The sequence below is a fragment of the Sturnus vulgaris genome, chromosome Z (assembly GCF_052056855.1).
Source record: "Sturnus vulgaris isolate bStuVul1 chromosome Z, bStuVul1.hap1, whole genome shotgun sequence".
Taxonomy (NCBI): domain Eukaryota; kingdom Metazoa; phylum Chordata; class Aves; order Passeriformes; family Sturnidae; genus Sturnus; species Sturnus vulgaris.
The window spans coordinates 22,365,932-22,388,130 of record NC_142283.1 but is presented as its reverse complement, the minus strand read 5'-3'; the positions used below and the strand labels follow the sequence as shown (position 1 = coordinate 22,388,130).

Below are 22,199 nucleotides of genomic sequence, written 5' to 3'. Positions count from 1 at the left end.
CCAGTTTCCAGACAAGATAAATGTTAAATAAAGCAGTTGCAGATACTGACATTATCTGGTTTTCCAATTTCAGGCAGGATGCCAAGGCCTCACTGAGTGACACCAAGCTCTGTATACTACTGCAAACAGTATCTCAGGCAGGTAGTCAAAGCATCATTTCACAGCATAGTTTTGCCCTTACTGTGATTCAGAATGAGCTAATTGCATAGCAACTTTCTTCTCAGCATCCTGGTGTTTTAATAGAGGAGGCAATAGCATCCACTGGAAGATGGAGACACAGTTGTCATTGCACTGCTAGAAGCTGCTTCAGAGTGGACCCACTACTTTCTCTCCCAACTTTTGAAAAATACAGATGGAATCTGCAACTGAGCCATTAATGTGTATGTAGCAATGAGGTAGACAGATGAGCTAAATTTTTTTTGTAAATCTCTGAAAATGTCAGTGGGAAAAGAAGAGAAAGAAGAAAAGGGAATGTGAAGTCCTAACTTCATGTTTATCCTGGTTTGCCACAGTATGAACTTGGGCCTGTCTTCTTAGCTGTTCCTCACAGATGATCTGCTCCCATTCCAGCATTCACAGAGGAATTATTTCTAATTATTTCTTCTGAAATCCATGGTCATCTTACTTTCCTCCAGAAAACAGGACTGGGACACCTTACAATTCTTCTTATTCAGTTCATGGCCAAAATACAGCTTGTGATAATATCTGTAGTCACACAGTCCTATTCTAGGTCTGAAGGGAAAAGCATGAATCACACCTCTATCTTTGAAGTGGTAAGACAGACACAACTATGGATAAGCTTCATTTAATCAGATCATAGCTGTGTAATGTCTTTTCTACCACTCATATCTTCTGGCAGAAAAGACCACATGTGGACACTCTTAGCCTCACTAGAAAAACATCCTTAGCCAAGTTGATCCTTAAAGGCTGCCAAATATATAAATCTTACACCAGCAAATGTAAAAATCTTACTCAGACAGAAAATGCAATTAATGGGGAAGCATCACAGACAGAAGACAGAGAGAAGAGAAGGTCAGCCAACAAGGACGCTCCTGCTGGAAAGCTTCACCAGTGCGCTGTTCCTGTGCTCTGGAATATCCTGCTCTGACAGAGGCAAACACCGCTTTGTTAGAACTGAGTTTACACTGATGCTAAAGAGGCAGAATAATGACACAAGTTCTAATTTACATTTCAGTTACTTTCCCAGTGAACTTATTTTGCTTTTGTAAATAGTTTGAATTTAATTTTTTAATGACATTGTAATTTATGAACCACGCCATTAAAAGACAACACTTTAGCTGGGGATGACATTGTTTATCCTTTAGGGGAACATTTGCTGCATTAGCCATTTTATACATAGCCAAAATGTTTATGAAACAAGTACCAACTTAGTCTTCATGTTCAGGAAAGATTTACTGGTTCAAATTTACAGATTGGTGTCCTAAGTGTGAAAACAGTAGTTTGCACGTCACATGATATATCCATCTGCTTTTATAGCAGTGTATAAGCACAACAGTTATGAATATAATCTGGGTTTACAACACTACTGAGGTCTTCTACAAAGAGATACATATAAAGCTGTCACTTCCCTGACTATGTTGTCTGAAGTTAGAGAATTTTGACACAGAACATTGCCGAGTCTAAAAAAGTCCTGGCTTTCCTGTCAATGGGGAGAGAGACAGAGCCCCAGACAGGAAAAACCTTTCCTAGAAACGAACTGTAAGTATTCATTGGAATCCCGTGTCTTCAGCAGCAGCTACAACTCGCAGTCTTAGGGTTGACTTTTTTTGAGCTTGTCAGATTGATGGAAGGAAAGATGTGAAGGAAGGGATCTGTAAAAAAGTGAGTTTCCTAGAAGGCTGCAATGCCAATGAAATCATAAGAATGCTAATGTTTAAAGAAGCCTGAACATTTTGGAACAAAGCAGTACATGGACTTTATCAATCTGATGTTTTAATGAGAACAAAAATGCCACCACTAGTTTGCCAAGCCAAAATTTCCCTATTTCTAAGAATACCATTGACATATCCTTAGATACAATCAGAGAAACATCTGCTTTGTTTCTACTCTGATGCTGCTTCTGCTAGAAACCAGGACTGTATTTAAGATATTTAAAAACTGACATAAAAATAAGTCAGCTTCCAGGTAGCTTTTGTGGGATTACATTTAAATCCACCAAGGTCTATTTTGAACTGGAAACCAATAATCAATGCAAGTCTTTGGGGCCTCTAATGAAGATTATCTAGAATTTAATGGAATAAATAAGGGGAATCTCCAATCTCATTCACCATCCAAATCATTAGTTTGTCAACCAAAACTGTGGGATATACCATTCAAAGCATTATTATATTAGCATATGCTTGCAGACACAGAGAAAATGTGTCATCCAGAAAAGTATAAGCCATCTAAAAACAGAAGGAAAAGCAATGCTTTTAATGGTATTAGCAATTACACTAGTATTTTGGCACATAAAATACAATGTGAAGTTATACTTCTGAGAACATTTCCCAGTGAGGTGCTACTAATACATCTGATCTTTGAGCTATTTATCCCAGGTTCCTTTGCTTGCAGTCACAAATTTGATTTTCATAGAATCATAGAATAGTTTGGGTTGGAAGGGGCCTTCAAAGGCCAGCTAGACCAAATGCCTGCCATGAGCAGAGACATCTTAAACTAGACCAGGCTGCTCAGAGACCTGCTCTGTTTGCTCAGACCAATTAAAATTTTCCAGACTGTTCCTACTTTTTTCTTACAGTTCTTTATATCAATGGGTGAGAAAACCGAAAATGGGTAAAACATTCAACGAAAAAATACTAAGAAAAAGTACTGACATTTAAGGCTTAGCAGTCTTGCTTCATAGGCAATACAATACAGAGAACACAAATGGCAAGTGGTAAACTTGCCATCAGCATCAGTTTCTGATCAATTAAATACTGAGAAGTGATAGGTGTATGAGCAAATTTTCATTCCAGACAATTGAATTTCCATACATTATGCATATTCCATGTGTTTTGTAAGAAATTCTTGCTTTAAAATGCTTTGTGCAGTCTTTAGGGCTTAGAGGGTTGGTGACACTTTTCAAAAAAATCATTAAAACACTAGTCTTTTTCATCAGTTTAACTGTAAAATCTAAACGCTGTACTGAAAAGTTCCACCATGGCTGAAAGCACCTTTCCAAAAAGTGAACGTGGTGTTTAAAATCCCCAGCTTTTCATGTCAGACCATGAGCAGCCCTGGCACAGCACCAACACTGTCTCCCCAACATTCTGCCTCCTCCCTCACCCCAGCAACTGGTAATTTCTGAGAAGTGGGTGAATATCATCTACAGATGGGAAGTAGACAAAAAAATCTTTTGCTTTCATTTGTTTCCATGCACAACCTTTGTGTTTGCTGTTATTGTTGTTGTTAAACTTTTTTCTTAACTCATTTCTGTCTTCTCCATCTTACCTTCTTCCACCTCATCCTGCTGAGGAGAGTGATAGAGCAACTTGGTGGGCATCTTGTATGCAGCCAAGGCCATCTCACCACAGAGAGGTCCTGCTGCCATCAGTGTAGCTCTCCAAAACCGTGAGTCGGAATTATTTCCAAATTACCTACAATTCCTTTTTCAAAAATAACACACACTTCCATTCATTACAAGCACTACAACAATGAAACGCAAGGTTGACTGCTAGAATAAACTAGTGGGCAGAAAACGTAACACTTACAAAGCACTTGAGAGTAGGATTTTTATTGAAAAACATCACTTAAAAAGAGACAATTAACTTAGCATAAATAATGGTAAGAGAAAGAATAGTTTCAATGTTATTTGAATATACACAACAAACACCACTAAAATGTCAATACATACAGAGTTATTGTAGTGTGCTCATCAGAATACAACTTTTTATTTTAAGTGTGAGACATCATTACATTTTCCTAGATTCTTTGAGATGGAAATTCTTAATGGACATCAGTGTGGGGAATTTTACCTGTGACTGACTGTAACACTGTTCAAAAAAGACATACTAAGTAAAAACACCAACTGTACATATTTGCTAACAGATGACCGCTTGATGCCCACCTTGTAAGTAGGACTACTGTCCTTTCCTTGATCCTTACACAATCTTGGCACAATTCCTCTAGATGTTCTAGCTGTTGCACAGGTTTAATATACAAAAATATATACAAAATTATTTCATATAGAGAAAGGATCATGGTAGGTATTTCTCAGAAACTTGATTGCTGATTGGCAAGATCTCCAAGACGAATATTACAGCTCTAATAAAATACTTTATTTACTTCAGTGTATATTTTCTGAAAAACCTGAAACATGCAACAAATAGGGTAGTATCTAAGTCAAGTGTATACACTTACCTGTGTATGCATAAGAATAAAATCTTAATAGAAGTTAAAGAAATATAGAAGCAAAGAACTAGACACAAATCTTTCTTAAGGTAGATTAAGATACCTTTTTTTACACAGTGTAACCTGTCATATTGCAAATTAATACATCTTTTCAGAAACATTGCATCTTACTGAACAGAAATTAGAAAAAAAAATAGACATGTGAGGTCCTTGATCAGACATTACTTTTAACACGATAACAACAATGTAGAACTTAATGGACAGGGAAATTACACATATTTTTTTCCCTGTATCTTCTAACCCATATTTCCTGCACTAATGAGGCTGGCTTTGTACTTCTGTCAGCACAGCAGGCTCCAGAGTGAGTTGGACAGAGAAATATCATGTATCCTCACCTTTCACACATCTTGAAACAAACCACCAACATATTTTCCTTCCACTTAAAACTATCCTGGCAGCAGCATCCTCCCTTGTTCTAGATGCTGAGGTCTTTTCTAAAATGATCAGTTTTCATACAAAATGTCTCCAAATATTCAATGCTTTCCTTATGATTTGTAAAGGAAAAATTCTTGTAATTTTCACTTTCCTTTTGAACAGCTTCAAGTTTCATTTTCCCTTTTAATTGCTACAGCCTCATCTGGTATTTGTAAGGTGAGGACCAAACCCATTCATATGTCTCAGTACTGCTGATTATATTTGTTTTCTTCTGGGTGGTACTCCCGGGTTGCCATTTACCTCCTAGACAATTAATGAGCTTTTCCTGTTTCACTCTTCCTATGTCTTTCTTTCCCTACCTTTTCCCTGCTCCCCTCCGCCACCAAGATCAACTGTAATAATTGAAAATACCACATGAAAAGTAACAAACCTACTCTTCACCATAGACAAGTGATGCAATGCTACTCTTTCAGTTTCCCATTTCTATACTTGAGGAAAGAATTATCTTTTTTTCTTAAGAAACACAGACTATATATTCTGATTTGCACCTCTGGGCATTATCAAGCTGGAAGTATCAATTACTGGAACTTAAATTTATTGACAAAGACATACAATTACTGGAACTTAAATTTATTGACAAAGACATACTTTTTAAATGCCTATGTACTTACCTTTAGGTGTAAGTAGCTCCATGGAAAAGAGACCATAGCCATAATTTAGGGATATGCAACAGTGTTTGGAGAACTGGAATGAACAATTTACTATAATTGAAAGTAATATTTGGGGAAGGGGGGAAAAAAAAGATCCTATGGAGTTTTAGCTTTTTTTTGTCCCTAAGTTTTAGCTTTTTTGCTTTGAAAACAATGAAATCTTGCTATACATTTCCTCACAGCTATGTCTTACTGAAAAAAAAATTTCAGTTTTGCCCTAAGGGATCTTATGCAACTACAGATGCTATGAAAAACAGAATTTAAATGAATGACTACGTGTTACATGAGATGTGCAATTACAGATAGCTCTGATATCCTGTAAACATATAGGCTCAAAATGGTTCTGCCTCCAGCTGCACTATTTTGAAAACACATTGCTGGTATCACCTAAATAAATGCTTTGACCATTAGAGTGGAAAGGGTGACACTTCAAATTGTGTTTGGATACAAAATTTAAAAAGCTTAAAAACTATTCACCAGAAGGAAGACACTTATCCGGAGCATAGGACACATTTATTTTGCATAAGTGCACCAGATGACAGGAGCAATCTAAGCCATTTTACAAGTGGTTTAATAGAAGAGACAGCACATACGATACACTCCATCTTTCTGAAATCACATAAAGGAAAAGACAAAAAAACACAAACACAACTTCCCATAAACCTCCTTCTGCATTATTCATGAGGGCCATATACAGTGACTTACAATTTGCAGACCTTAAGCTGATTTTTTTTAAACTGTTGCATCTCAGAATCATATGTCAGGTCACAATGGCTCTGATCTTTTAACACTTTTAAGCATTTTATAATTCAGCTGGTATATAAGATGTAGTGAGGCATTTCTTAGTCTTTATGGGATTGAAACTTGGCTTTAAACCTACGATTTTATTCTGCTAGTGATATATTAAATAAACAAGACAAGGAAGACGATAGCAGTGTGAAACTTTATAGACAAAGATCAGTCCTGGATAGGATGACACACTTTCAGTGCTTCAGCCTTGAGAATCAAAAACTCATTTCAAAGTGAGAAAACAAAAATAAAAGCTGAGTTACAGCAGTCTTGTAGGACACAATGCCTACTCCAAGTTTTATCCTGAGAGCTATCAAGCAGTTAACATCGATGAAAACACCTACAGAACCATAAAGCATTATTATGTGTACCAGAGTTATTTTACCTGTATAAAATGATATACTAGAGCAATTTGGATAGGATATATTTCTATAACACTACAATAAATCATAGCCCATATCATGCCACAGTGCTGAAGGGAAGTGCTAGAAATACTGCCAATGCTAGTAGTACCAGAAATCAAAACCTGTCAGTTTCTATACGCTCAGTAGTTTTCTCTTCTGTACCCATTTTAAATTATAGAGAGCCTATAAGAAACAAAGAAACATCTCATTAGACACTATTGCTTAAACTGAAGACTGTCAAACAGTAGTAAATAATTATTTTAAAAGATTGGTGACTTCAAGAGACAAACACCCAAATAAAACATCAGCTAGCTCTAAAATGCAACATGTCCTGTGCACCGTAATACAAACATAAGATAGCCTAACCATATTATTTGAAAGGGCTACATAATCTTTGCCATAACAGCCTTATGTCACTTGAACAACTTAAAAATAAAGGAAAAAAAAGAAAAAGCAAGGAATGACAAGAAATTACAAAATGTGCTTATATGTAATCTCTTCTCATGTGTAAGTACAAAGGTAATATTTCAACTAAAAGCTATACATCCAGATGACGCCTGCTCTAATACTTGACCCATGCGGAAAGATAGAAGGAATTGAGGTTGTTTAGTCTACAGAAAAGAAAACTGAGGGAAGAAATGATAACATTTTTTTCAAATCAGCTTCACTGAAAAGGTGAACAAATTGTTCATGGCTAGGAAAGATGGAATAGGAAAGAATCTTTTTCTGTTGTAGACTCTCTCTTGATTTTGCACTTTTTTCTCTTATTTTAATATAGAGAAGTTGTCTCTGTGCAAAGCCAAAGTGCATTCAGCATTGGTCTCAGCACACTGTATCCAGTTGGTGTAAAGAGTTTGCAAAGACCTCCAAATTCTTCAAGAAAGCTATGAATAATTAAAACAGAAAAATAAAGGCTTCATAGCAAGTCTTTACACATTGTCTAGTTTCATTGCAAGGATTTATTTTTCACAGCTAGCACAAAGTTTACTGTTTGTCTGGCTTTTGTGTACTTCCAGTTTGATAGTCATGACATCAAACTCCTACAAAAAGAACATGTACTTCTTTTAGCATCAGGAAGAGATTTTCTGTGTAAAATTGACTTTTCACTGAACATAATAAGTTTCTGCCTCTTTTCAAGATTTCCTCTTTAAACATTGTTTTATCTTCTTCCAAAATTATTTAGCAGCATCACCAGTATGCATAAACTTTCCAAGATAATATAAACCAGATCCCATCTCATCTTCTCATCTTGCTGTTTTTAAATATCTTCAGTGCTATCAAGCAGTCCTTTCATTCTTCCTGCCTCATACTGCCATCTTGTACGCGGTTGAAATGTATTTACACTTCAATAAACAGGGAAGTCATCCTTGCAAACACCAACATTTTTATTGAGGAAGAGTGAAAGGGAACTCTTGGGAGAGTCTGTGACTAGAAAGTGCCATTCAGCATACCTACACCTTCATACATCCTGTATTAAGCAGTATTAAATTAAGGAGCCTCCCAGCCAGATCATCCTTTTTGTGTCTTTCCAGCTCCTTGCTCATTCTTCTACACGTCCTGGTTTGAATCAGTGTATTACTCTGACTGAATTGCTCTGAGACAATACAGTCTCATCAGCTAGCCTTGGTCTTCTTTCAAATTCTAAATTTGGAATTAGCCATTGGTCCACCTTTTTCCGTACTTCTTTGCACATTCACCTGGTGACCCACATATATTTGAAGTATCAAAAATGTTGTGTCCCACACACACCAAATCTAAATACTTCAAATTAAAAGACTAAAAGGTTTAGGTTAGCTATTAGGAAAAATTCCTTATGATGAGGGTAGTGAAGCACTGGAGCACGCTGCCCAGAGAAGCTGAGGCTGCCCTATTCCTGGAAGAATTCACAAACAGTTTGGATGGGCTGTGAGCAACCTGCTCTGGTGAAAGGTGTACCTGCTTATGGCAAGGGAGCTGGAACTAGATGATCTTTCAGGTTTCTTCCAACTCAAATCATTCTATGAGTCTCTAAACAGAGATGGAAATGGTAAGTTTACACTTCCTGGATTTTAACTATTTAGACTTATGTGATTAGATACATGTGCCAACTGAGAATGTTTCTGTCACTATTAGACAGAATCCTTAACTATTGTCTAATGAATTTACACAGCGATACAGATTTTTAAAGAACAAATCAATAAGCCTTTGGACTTTGTTATATTTCTGCAGTAACCTTAATTCCAGAGTTAGTTGAGCACCATTGCTATGCGTTTGCAGTGCAATGAAGGTAGCTGAATCATAGCATAAAATTCTCAGTACCTTATCAAACTGGCAAGAATATAAACACACACGCAGTTTACTCAGAGTAAACTCTCATACTAACACACCTGCTGAAAGTGCACTGACATATCAAAGAATATAGCATAAGAGACATATTTCCTTTTGGGCCTGCTTTGATATTTAAAGAATATGACGGTGCAATATTATGCTCATTAGCAATGGGATCAGAGAAGTAGCATAACCACCTATATACACATGAACTAGTTTTGATTTACTAAAATGAACAGATCTAAATAGCTGCAGGATAAATGTCTTGAACTATGTTCTGAAGCCCCATATCTCCTAGTGCTGATGGCAGTCCCCAGGGGTAGGGGTTTGGTAAAACCCTCAGCTGTACAAAATGCCAGGTCAAACGTCAAAGTTAAGTCCTAGATTAGTTCAAATGGCTCTTTGACTCAGGAACTTAAAGTATGCTTTACACCTCTTGAGGAAAAAGGATCTATTTGTGTCAATCATCAGTTAAGCACAACGGTAATTTGGTGTTTCTGCTCATGTGCTATGTAATGTGGAATCTGTAACCACCCCCTCTGCTGTACCCATGAAATTAATTTTTACTCTAGTCACCTGATGAGAAATCTTGTTACACTCAGACACACTAGTGCAGGCAGCATGTAGGCAGAATGGAAAAGAGCAGAAAAGTTACACCCCCTATCAAAGACAGTCTGTGATCACCCCATATAGTCAAAACTGTGCATCAGGATATGCTATGTTTTGGATTGGATAAGGAATTAATTTTGAAGCGGATCTTTCCAATGTAGTAGCTTACCACGTTTGGTTCAGAGAAGCCTTGCCGTATATGAACCAGATGCCTGTCAAATGTCTATATAAAAGGAAGTTTTCCACAAGCATGCCTGCACTCTTCAAATGTTGTAGGCATTTGGTCAGCTGCATAAGCCACCTGAAAACACATAGTGAAAACATTGACTGTTCATGGACAAGTGCCCCCTTTACTGCCCAAAACCAGCAGGACAGCCAGGCCCAGAGAGTGCAGGTGAATGGAGTTACATAAAGCTCATGGCCAGTCACAAGGACTGTTCCCAAGGGCTCAGTGTTGACGATAAAAATCTGTTAAAAATCTTTATCCATGATCTGGATGTGAGATCAAGTGCACTGTCAGTTTGCAGGTGACACTAAACTGGGTGGGAGCGTTGATCTGCTGGAAGGTAGGAGAGCTCTGCAGAAGTATCTGGAAAGGCTGGATTGATGGGCTGAAGGCAAGATGATGAAGTTGAACAGAGGAAGTGCCAGGTTCTGCACTTTGGTCACAGCAAGCCCAAGCAGTGCTGCAGGCTGGGGACAGAGTGGCTGGAAAGTGGCCCAGCAGAAAAGGCCCTGGGGGTGCTGGTCAACAGAGGCTGAACATGAGCCAAGTGTGCCCAGGTCGCCAGAAAGGCCAATGATTTCCTAGCCTCTATCAAAAATTATGTGGTCAGCATGACCAAGAAGGAGATTGTCACCCTGTATGGGGCACTAGTGAGGCCACCTCAAATTCTGAGTTCAGTTTTGAGTCCCTCACTACAAGAAAGATGTTGAAATGCTAAAGTGTGTCCAGAGAAGGTCAACAAAGGTGGTGGGGGGAAGAGTCTCTTGTACAGGTCTGATGAGGAGCAGCTGAGGGAGCTGGGGATGTCCAGCCTGGAGAAAATGGTAACCAAGGGGACATCTGACCACTCCTTACAACAATCTGAAAGGAGGCTGTAGCAAGGTGGGACTCAGCCTCTTTCTTGCAAGTAGCAAGCCTTAGGGCAAGAGGAAATATCCCTAAACTGTGCCAGGGGAGGCTTATGTTGGATATTATGAAAAATTCTTCAATGAAAAGGGCTGTTAAGCACTGGAACAGGCTGTGCAGGGAAGTGGTAGAATTACCAACTCTGGAGGTATTTAGAAGAAGTGAGAATGTGGTGCTTAGGGACATGATTAAGCGCTGGGCTTGGCAGTGCTGGGTTAAGGGTTGGACTCCTAAATGTCTTCTCTCACCTAAACAATTCTATGATTCTGTGGCTATTGTCTCTACTACTTAGCAGCTGAGGCACAGTCTCAAGATGAGGGGTTCAGCAGACATGCAGTGCACGTTCTCCCTTGGGCACTGCACCTGAGCTCTGGGCTGCCTTTGCAAATGTCGGTCTAAGTGTTATGCCATACACTCAGAACCACAGCGCTGCTGGGTTTAAGCCTGAGTGTGTTTGCATAACCCACTGACAGCTTCCCGCTTGCAGTGTATTGGCATCTATTAAAACTTCCATATGCTGGCAGCTGAGAGGCCACAAAATTTCAGTGTGTGCTACAATTTACAAATTTTCTAGGGACTGCAGCAGTAAGTTGAAACAGGTCCTGAATGTAAATTATTTTTTAGCACATAATGGCTTGGGAGAAATGTTTGTGTTTGATGAATTCCTTTAGTACTGCTGTTATTGTCCAAAGCCAGAAGTGCAAGCTGACATGGGTGCAAAGCACCACCACTGCTAACACAAATGAACCCAAAAGTATTACACGTGCCTCACAGGTTCCTGTTTCTACTCAGCAGACTAAATACAGCAAAGAAGAAAGACCAACAACCCACTCCCAAAATCACAGAATCAGAGAACTGGTCAGGTTGGAAGGGACCACAGTGGGTCATGTGGGTTGTCCTCGACTATACGGCACAGGATTGTACCCAGATGGTTCTTGAGTATTTCCAGTGAGGAAGACTCTGCAATCTCTGGGCAATCTGTTCCAATGTGCAGTCACCCGCACATAAGTTCTTGCTTGTAACCAGGTGGACCACCCTGTGCATCAGTTTCTGCCTGTTATCCTATTGCTGGGCACCACCAAGCAGAGCCTGGTCCATGCTCTTGACACTCTCCCTTCAGATACTCATAGACGTTGATATGGTCCCATTGCAGTCATCTTTTCTCCAGGCTGAACAGGCCTCTCTCAGCCTTTTCTCAGAAGAGAGATGCTCCAGTCCCTTTCTTGCCCTGTGCTGAACCTGATCTGGAAGCTCCCTAATTCTCTTATGCTGAGGAGCCCAGAACTGGACAGAGCACTCTAGATGTGTCCTCAGCAGGGCTGAGGAGCAGGATCACCTCCCTCGACCTGCTGGCAACGCTCTTTTGAATGCAGCCCAGGACACCACTGCCCTTTCCCACAAGGGCACACCGCTGGCTCAATCCCTTGAGCGTTTACTCTCTTTTTACTTCACCCACATGTAGACATGGACACACAGCCTGGCCAAAGCCAAGGGCTGAGTGGCCATGTCCCCTCAGGACCACAGCTCCCACCACCCATGAGGAGTATGCACAACCGACCTCCCCAAATCCAGCCAGGATGCCAGGCCTGTCCCAGGCAGCGCCAGACCCAGAGCTCACACCCCAGGTGGGTCACCGCTCCTGCTGGAATGGGTGATGGCTTCTCCAGGATGGGTGACCAAGCCCTAGCATGCGTGACTGCTTCCTGGGATGAGTGATCACTCGGTGGCATGGGTGGCCTTCCCCTGGGATGATGACCATTCCCTGGGGCGGTGACCGCTCCCCGAGATTCGAGGCCTTTTCCCGGGACCATGACCGCCCCCTGGGACTGGAGACCTTTCCTCCGGGATGACGGCCGCTCCTCGGGGCGGTGGCCGCTCTCCGAGCCCCCCCGCCCCGGCGCGGAAGGAGCCGCCCTTCCCCGGCGCAGGCGCCGCAGCGCTCTGCCGGCGCCATGGCCCGCGGGGCGCTGCTCGGCGCCGTGGCCTGTCTGTGCTTTTTGGCCCCGGCGGCTGAGGCCTTCAAGAGGAGGGGACCCCGCGTGACAGCCAAGGTGACTCTCGCCCGCGGCCGGGGCGGCGTCTGCGCCGCCGGGAAGGCTTGGGACGGGTCGGGCGAGGCCCGCGGCGGGGATGTCCCGCAGCCGTGGCGGCGGTGCCGGTGGGAGCCGGCCGGCCTCTGCCCGCCCTGCTCCCACAGCCGGCCCCGCGCTGCATCCCGGGCACTGAGGGTTGGCCAAACGCCAGAACTTCACCGTTTTAGTGGGTTTTTTTGGTTCGTTGGTTGATTACTTGGTTTTTAACTCCTTTTAGCGTGCCGCCTTTCTGTAGGCGCTGGCACACCGCAGGGTTCGGGCCAGCAAAGCCTCGCTCTGGCGTGCAGGAGTGGAAACTTTTAAATTCCTCACCCGTCCAGCGCTGCTGCGGCCTTTGCTGCTGCCAGGGTAATCTGGGGCTGCTGGTGCTGCCAGGCTGCCCCGAGCAGGGGGGTTTTTACTGCGCCGGGGCTCGTCTGTGCCATGGGTTTTATTCTTTGCCCCCTGCCCTCTCTGTGAGACTCCTGGAGAGGATCCAACGGTGGGCTACAGAGTTGATCAGGGGAATGGAGCATCTCTCTTACCGAGAAGGCTGGGGGAGCTGGGCGTGTTCACCCTGGAAGAGGAACGACTGAGAAAGGATCTTATCAATATCTATGAGTATGTGAGCGGAGGGTGCCAAGAGAATGGACCAAGTTCTGCTCGGTGGTGCCAGGCTGATACACAGAAAGTTCCACCTGAATACGAGGAAGAACTCCTTTACTGTGCACTGGAACAGACTGCCCAAAGAGGCTGTGGAGTCTCCCTCACTTTAGATATTCAGGAGCCACCTGGACACAATCCTGTGCCATGTGCTCTTCCCCTGCCTGAGCGGGGAAGTTGGGCCAGAAGACTCGCTGGGTTCTCTCCTCTCTGACCATTCTGTCATTGTGTCAAGCAGTTGGTATTGAGGGCAGTGGCGTTGTTCCCGGAGGAGGTGAGCGTGGTGCCTGCGAGGCGCTGCCAGCAGAGTGGCAGGCCGGGATCCCTGGGGCTCAGCGCTGCAGGGCTCCTGGGCAGGCACGATGGACGGGCTGTGCGCCTGTGGCACACGTGGCCATTGCAGTGGCACTGCCCAGGAGATGGGCTTGTGGGCTCTGGTGCCTGCCTGCGGGATAGGAATGCACCTGGTTACTGCAGCATGCTAGCATTTCTGTCAAAAAATGTTTGTTTGGTGCAGGAGGTGGGGTGTTCAGTCCACCTTTGGATAAAGCAGGAATTCCGTGTTTCAGCTCTCAAGTGTCTTTCCACCTGCAGTCATGAGAGAGTGTGTCCATGCTGGGGGAAACACCTACACTCCTAAAAGTGTGACTGGGAAGGGCAGGGGCAGAACTCCTTCCTCTAGCATCGCTTCAGCATCCTTAGCTGTGCCTTTGTACTTCATTGCCGCTGTTATTGCAATTGCTTACAGTTTCATTGCTGTGGACTTCTAGACAACAGATTTGATTTTTTGGGGGGGAGAGGGGAGGGTAAATTTGACCTCCAAATAATCTTCTGGCAATATATTCCCATTTAATTATGCATGAAGTACTTTCCTTCTTCATTCCTTTTGCCTGGGCTATCATTTTATGCCCTTTTCTTATTGTTCTGGCACATAAAGAACTGCACTGCCAATTTTCTGTGTCCTAGGCAGTGGTAACTTTACAAAGCTCATCAAATCACATCAGTTTTCTCTCTTCTAGTTTAAGTAGTTTTCTGTAACCTTTCTTCATATAAAAGGTATTCCATGTTGAGCCACTGAGCATCTGTACTGCCCATTTTTTTACATTTTTTAGGTTGGTTTGGTTTTATCATTCCGCAACAGAGAAGCCAGAATTACATGCAGCACTCAGGATATGAACTCACAGCACAGATGTAGCTATGCCCATCTCTTTTCTGGATCCATTTAAATTATTTCTAATATTTGTTTTCCTTCTCTGACCCTCACCAAACCCAAAGCCAAACCTTTCACTAAACTGCTCGGGATGATTCCAGATGTATTTTGGTCCCCTTGTTGTGGCTCTACACCATATACAGTACTTTTGCATTTATTAGGTTACTACATTACTTGGTCTCTAAGAATCATGAGATCTTCCTTTCAAAGTCAGCTTCAGTTTCCTTGAATAATTAAATACTCTGGTCGATTTTTTCAATTAGATGTGCACCATCATATATAGATGTTTTTATGAGAACCACTCAGCCACTCTTATTGGTGTGTTCTTTTTTTTTATTTCAGTCTTGAAATACTTAACTTCAGATTGTAAATATGATGAAATATTTTAAAAAATATTAATAAGACTGAAAATGTATAATACTTATTTTCTTTCAGAGTTTTTGGTGAAGAATTTGGCCAGATGTTTTTTGAGATTTAAAAATGTTGTATTGACCAGCTCACAACTGTTTTCATGCTTAGTGAATTTCCAGAGACCCTGTGGAAATACTCATGAGAACATAGCTTTTCTATGCAGAACTAGTGTCTAGGGCTACCAAATATTTCTGTACTTGATTTTGTGGCCAGAAAAACGCAGAGACACATATTTGAAAGTACTGGGTTTGCTGCTTAGGCAAGCAGCAGTGCCACGTATGAAGCCTTGTGACTGTTCCAGGCTTACAGTGTATGATGAACTTGTCTCCTTGTGCTGTCAACAAAGTGTATGATGTTCCTGCTCTGTGGGGTGATTGTTTGGTAGCCTTGGTCTTGTTACTTATATATGCCTATGTATTTCAGGCAGTCCTACTAGAAAAACATTTCCAGGCAAAATGGACAGGCAATGGGTTTAGAAAATGTAGGAAGGCAATACCCCTTACCTAGATAACCCTGGCCGCACAGTTCAGAGAGGTTTGTTTATAAAACTGTTAAAAAGTTAGTGAAACTGTGCTGTTAATACTTTGGGAGCCACACATCTAAGAACCATGTTATTCAGTGCCAAGGAAATGAATGAGGTGTATCAAAAGGAATTTTATTTCCTTTATAGCGCTTTTATAGTGTTAGCCAAAAGTTCAACAGTCAAAACCACAAGGAAGATCAAGAAATGGTAGAAATGTTTAGTAGGAAAGCGTAAAAGCGGCATTCACATTGGAGAGGCTGTGGTCATTTATTATCATTATTGGACTAATTTCTTAGCATTACAGACAAGTAATACTTGGTTGAGTGCCACAAGGAACAGCAAATACCACATCATAGGAATACACACTGCTGTTTCCTAGAAGTTGTAATAGCCTTTATGTAACTTTTTCAGAACTTCAAAATGCCTCATTTCCTGACAGCTGTTCCTATTTTCAGTAATTATTGGAACATTTTTGCACGTAATATGCATTCATAGATTCTGAACTATATTAAAATGTCTTATAACTCATTTGTCTTTTTGAAGTTGCTTTTAAGCGACATATACATTGAAGCTTTTAGGCAATCAGCTGAATAATCTGGCCTGGTTATTTCTCTGGTGGGTTTGAATTCATGTTTATGAAGGCAACTGCTTGCTTGAGTCGTAGGATTTTCTTCTCACTGTTTGTCAATTCAATGAAATTTAGGCTTTTGTGTATGTACGTACTGATGCCTAAAACAGTAGAGAATTTGAGTGGATAGCAAACTGTGATTTGTGGGGAGTGTCAGTACTATAGTTCCTTGTTATTTCCCCCCATATGGGAATAACATTGTAGTTCTTCCTTACTTTCATATTTCATTTTTTCCATTCAGCTTTAAAGACTTACCTGTGTGGGAAAAAATCTTCATGAACACTGTTTTCAAACTTGAGATGCAGTAGTCCCACCGAGCCATTAAAAGCAGTAAGAATCAAAACAGACTCACCAGTTTTCAAACAGTTTTCTGCAGAAGCTAGTTTTGATGGTTCTGAAAGGATGTCTCTGAATCCCTTAGGAATTGTGGGTTACTATTAATATAGACCAGCCAGAAGTAATTTCTTACCACCTTACTCCTTGAAAAGCTTGGCTGTTTGTTGCACTCACATCTATATCACTTTTGTTCCCTTCACAAAAATATTCAGGTGTTCTTTGATGTGAAGATCGGAGACAAAGATGTTGGCAGAATTGTAATTGGATTGTTTGGAAAAGTTGTCCCAAAGACCGTGGAGAACTTCATTGCGTTGGCAACTGGAGAAGTACGTTTGCGGTTCTCTTCCACTGTGTACTCAAGTTTGGCTTGGGAAGGCAGTGTTTGTTTAATGCTGTTTCAGTTGTGAACTGTGGATCTTCATTCACTGGAGCCTGTGTACAAGTGCTGGCCCCAAGGATGTGCTCTAGTGTGTGTCTTCTCAGGTCCTTGGTTCACAAGGTGTAATTACAAGATGCTGGCTATGAGCACCTCAGTCTGTCCCTGCCTTGCAGATCTAGCATGTGGAGTTAACTGTGGTCAGATACCAGTCAAATAAAGACAATGGCTTTGATCATCTGAATAATACCTTCTTTGTGGCAGTGCAGTCCAGCTGAGTTTACCTGCACCTCAGTTTAATGTGTTTCTTGACAGTATATCCCTTGGTGGTATATTCTGTGAAATCTAGCCATTCACAACTTGTGTATTTCGTTATGATTGTATATAGAAATGGATATTAATTTAAAGAATTATTTCATTTTCTTAGAGAGGATATGGATACAAAGGAAGTAAATTTCATCGTGTGATCAAAGACTTCATGATTCAAGGAGGAGACTTTACAGCTGGAGATGGATCAGGAGGTAACATACTTAGTATCTTCCAGGTTCCCTTTTCTTTCTTCAAATGTCTGCTGAAAGTATGGGCAAACCAGCATATTCCTTCACGGTTTCTGCTCAGATTAATGAAAAAACACCAAACCAGCCCACATTTGTTTTAGAGCATCTAATACTTTTCCAAGTGTCTTGTAGCCTAAGCTGCAGCTATTTGGATTATCTGATTTATAAGTTTGTGTAGCTCTTCCTTTGTCCTCAATTTTTGCAGATAGCTCTTTTCTGTCTGTGACTTGTCCCCATTCAAGAAGCATGGCTTTGCGTGCTGGGCTGGAGCCACGTGACCAGCTGAGCTGCTCCTACAACTTACCGTCTCCAAAAGATGGATGTCTCCACCCTTCCCCTGCTCTGGCTTTGTGACAGCGCTCCTTCCCTGAGGCACTCACTGATTGCATGTATAGGTGAACCTATTGAAGTCATCCAGCAGAAGCCTAATCCGTGATGAAACAGTGAAAGCGCATAGAGGGAAGGCAGGTAGGGAAGGAGGAGACTGTCCTCTCTGCCCTCAGCTCAGCCCGTTCTGAGGAACCTCTGAAATGTGCTGTGAGAAGGAATTTCAAAATAGGGAGAGAGAAAGAAATTAGAAGATGAGGGTCCATGCCCATTTTTCTCTTTCTAAGCTTGCTGGTGCTGTGCTCCTGAGCCTCCAGAAGAACAACCCACTCAGGGTGTCAATGCCAGCGCAGCATCTCTTGCACTGCATTCAGTCTGGCTGCAGAATTTTTTCTCTTCCTTTACATGCACATTCTTCACATGCTACAATTTGAACTGTCTGCATGAACTGTTAGTAATTTCCCTGCTGGGATGGAATGGAAAACACACATTCCTTTTCCTAGCAGTGAACAATGGGGAAGACCATAATACCGAAGACATAGTTTTAGCATTAAAGGTAGGCAGCCTTTATTGGCCTGCTGAGGTTGTTTATTGGGATAGCATCTGGTGGTGTTTAGAACAGCGCTAGGCACTGCACAAGTACAGTGAGACAGATAGCCTTCTCTTTTCAGAGTGATGGTTTAACCATGACTGATGTGTTTTCTCTCTGAACTGTTTTAGAAACATCAGAATCTTTATGTCGTGGTTGTACACATCCACACCAAGTATTTCACTCTAACTTCATTTGGCCTTCATATGTTTCTAAACATACCTAAAACAAATTCTTAGCATAAGGGAAAGGTTTAAATACTGAAATTGTCACAAAACATGGCAGCCTTATTTTTAGTGGCCATGAGTAGGTCCTTTAATTTGCTCAGCAGGGTGAAGTATACTGTTGTTTAGTGGTGTCTGTAAACCAGACCTTTGAAGGTATTTCATTTGCTTAAATACAAAGGATAAAGCATCATCAGCTTTAACTATTCTCTCTTTATGTCTGGTGGTTTAGCTTACCTTTACACACAAAATTATTTTAGTTATGGAGTTGTTGATGTTTGAACAGTCATGCTGCTGTGTTTACTCAAACAATGAGTCTTCAAGTCATGAATTAATTCTTTGTTTTTCCCATTTTTGAACAAAAAGGGACTTTTGTTTGATTTTTAAAATTTTATTTTATTTTTAGTTTGCTTTCTTATTTTTTTGTCATAGGAAGAAGCATCTATGGAGAAAAGTTTCCTGATGAGAACTTCAAGCTCAAACACTATGGAATTGGATGGGTTAGCATGGCTAATTCTGGGCCGGACACCAATGGATCCCAGTTCTTCATCAGTGTGACAAAGCCTTCCTGGTTAGATGGAAAACATGTAGTATTTGGCAAAGTCCTTGATGGAATGGTAAGTTTTAAAGGGACAAATTGTGCCCCATTGTATCATGTGTGAACCATGTGTGCCCCATGGTTCAGAAACAGCTGAGTATTCATCTAGTATGTACATGGTAGAAAATGATTGTGAAGAGGTCCAGCTGGACAATTTAGAACTAAAGTAGCAGAAATAGAAACCTGTACTATGTTTTTGGCTTTCACAGCCCTTATTTCAGACTGCTAACCACTGAAATCCACACTGACACCTTTGCAGATTACAAATGGAGAAAGTTCAGCTCCTCCTTTCAGTAACATTGTTACCCATGAAGTAATTCTTTTTCTACAGGCTAAAATCAGATTTTGTAGTGCATGCTAATTGTGGGTAACACTTCATTGTTAAGGGTTTTTAGAAGCGTGTGAATGTATAGCATGCAAACACATACTGATGAGAGGCCGAGTAGAATTTTAAGCTAAAAAATTATATTTTCAAGTGATTATACTTCTATTAGTCTGGTGTTCCTTACAAATTACTCCTTTTATAATCTGTGTTTTGAAATTATTGGGGAAAACATGAGCTGCTGGATGGACTTTGAGGAGTTTGAAAACTTCATTAGAATACTTGCCCCTCACTCCCACATTCATACTGAATTTCATTTTCTTGATCTACGGTAGTAGTTGTAAATTCTTGAGAAGACATTTAGACTTAAGTTTCTGTTTAGTCAGATTATTTGGATATTTAGACAAATATCCAAAACCAAGTTGTCAATATACCTAAATTAATTTTGTCCTTTAAAAATATCAGTGGCATGGCACCACGCTAAAAATCAGTATGTTTGTGTTGTATGTTAAAGGTAAAAGCAGTAACCAGATTTCTGGAAACACAGTTATGCTGTACAAATGGAAAAATAATAATGCTTGCCTTTTCTGATGTCTGGATTCACTTTCTGCTCATGGGCCACAGATAGAATCCTCTGTGTGCCAGCTTAATCAGTTGAATGTACATTTTCAGTTGCCCCTTCAAAATGTTTTTGGCTGAAAGATTTTCTAGGATGGCAAACATCCTTCCCTGTGCTTCAGTCAACTGTGTGTGATTTACAGAGTGGCACAACTGCTAATGTGGAAAAAAAAAGGATGTGGGAAGTTGACAGGGTAAAGGTCTTTGTTCATAAGCTGGTTAATAAGAAGTGATGTTAGGCACATTTCGTTGTTTCTGTGGCACCAGACTTCAGCCACTGGAGTTTCTTTGACTAAACGGAACCTTTCTGTTTGTTCTTTTTTTGTTTGACAGTCTGTGGTGCACTCGATAGAACTCCAGCAGACAGATGAACATGATCGGCCCCTTCAAGACTGTGTGATTGTGAACAGCGGCAAAATAGCTGTAAAGGAACCATTTGTAGTTGAAGTGAGTGACTGGTGAGACCAATAGTCAGAATGAACAGCAAAACTTAATCACTTTTCTTTAATGCCGGTCTTCGACCTATCTCAACGATCCACTGAGTTTTCTCCTCAAAACATATGAAGTTATGTTTAGGGAATACTTATCGTTTGCCAAATACAGAAAAGATATGACTATTTCTATAACTTTTTGGAGCTGCCACTCCTTGAAATTCAAGGCATATCCCACCAAACTCTAGATCTTGCAGAAAAAGTCTTTAATAGAAAATTATAGCAGTAATTCTATTTTTTCAAGATTTAAAATAAAATAATTTTGTTGTGTTTGGAAATTTTAGCAGTATTTGTTTTTCTCTTTTCAACTGAAAATATTTACTGTAACACTACTAGCATTTTTAAAAGCTTTAAAAAAAAGTAAAATATAGATGTGTTTTGAATAAATAAACTTTGATTTCAAATAAATACTTGAGAGCATTTTCTACTCTACTCCCCAAAGTCTTTTTTCTCACTTCAGTTGATTCCACAGAATATGAAGGGGGTTTTGCTTTTCAGGAAATAAAGTTGTAAGGTTAGAGCAAAGATGGTACATTTTCCTAATCTTAACATGTTAGATAAAGTCCCTACTGTCTTTCAGAGAACCACAGTATTCAGATACTATTCTGTAATCAAGAACAAACAGCTTTTCTGTCTATTATTGAATAAGATAATCAGTTAGAAATGCTACTTCCTGTAAAGCTCAAATACTTTTTCTTTAAGTTTTGCTGTAAGTTTGAGAACTGTAGGTTCATTATTTTGTGATGCTTCATAAATAACTCATGAAAACTGGTAGCTTTCAGAGGTCAGTGTAGGGTAGCACTGAAGAGACACCTGTGTTCAGTTCTGATAGAACTCCCCAGGGCAGATATATGGATTTTTTCTTTTTGAGTTGATTGTTCTAGGACTCAAGACGGAACAGGCAGTGCCCAGATCTGATGAAGAACTCAACCTGTACAACAGGCAGCACACCACTCCTCTTTGTAGTGACTAGTTTCCTGAAGGGTGTCCTGGAGCCCATGTGAGGTATCCAGAGCTGAAGTGACTCAGGGTGGAAGAAACTGCTACAGCACAGAGCTTGTAGGTACCTACTGGCATTCCATGCACAAGGAAACAAGGAAAGAAGTTGAGGGCAGGGATTTTCCCCAGGTTCTCCTGACATGTCATTTGCAGTTAGAGGATACTCCTCCCATTTCTTCATCGACAGCTCTGGGGCCTCTCCTGATGGTAAATACTGACGCTTCTTTTGAGAGACCTGTGAAAGGATTACTGTCCTCTGCAAACAGAACTGGAGGATATCTTGGCAAGGGCATCTAAATCTGCCTAGTGCTAGGCAATCAGATTTTCATTTTATCTCTGATCACTTTTCTTTTTACTAGCTGTTTAAAGTAAAATTCTCTGAAAAGCAGCTCTGGGAGCAAGGTTAGCAAGCAGGAGTGAGAATGCCTCAGACTGTTTTGGCCAACCAGCTTTCTGCCACTAGCTCAAATCTTTCCTGGAGGCTGAGCCTACAGACCTCATAAAGTTACGCTACCTGAACAA

General features: G+C 40.9%; 1 protein-coding gene across 1 annotated transcript; it reads left to right on the top strand.

The window, feature by feature from the left end:
• Positions 1–12,650: 12,650 nt before the first annotated feature.
• On the top strand, positions 12,651–21,098 carry PPIC (peptidylprolyl isomerase C). The gene is made up of 5 exons (XM_014874405.2): positions 12,651–12,784; positions 16,789–16,902; positions 17,380–17,473; positions 19,082–19,266; positions 20,521–21,098. Exons 1-5 carry the CDS (start codon positions 12,686–12,688, stop codon positions 20,647–20,649), a joined length of 621 nt encoding a protein of 206 aa, XP_014729891.1. The 5' UTR covers positions 12,651–12,685; the 3' UTR covers positions 20,650–21,098.
• Positions 21,099–22,199: the final 1,101 nt, after the last annotated feature.

Bases quoted from the DNA above. Each gene is read 5' to 3' on its own strand.
- PPIC (XM_014874405.2), top strand. From the start codon at position 12,686: ATGGCCCGCGGGGCGCTGCTCGGCGCCGTGGCCTGTCTGTGCTTTTTG. The intron at 17,474-19,081 runs GTAACATACTTA...TTTTTGTCATAG, and splicing joins AGCTGGAGATGGATCAGGAG to GAAGAAGCATCTATGGAGAA. The intron at 19,267-20,520 runs GTAAGTTTTAAA...TTTGTTTGACAG, and splicing joins GCAAAGTCCTTGATGGAATG to TCTGTGGTGCACTCGATAGA.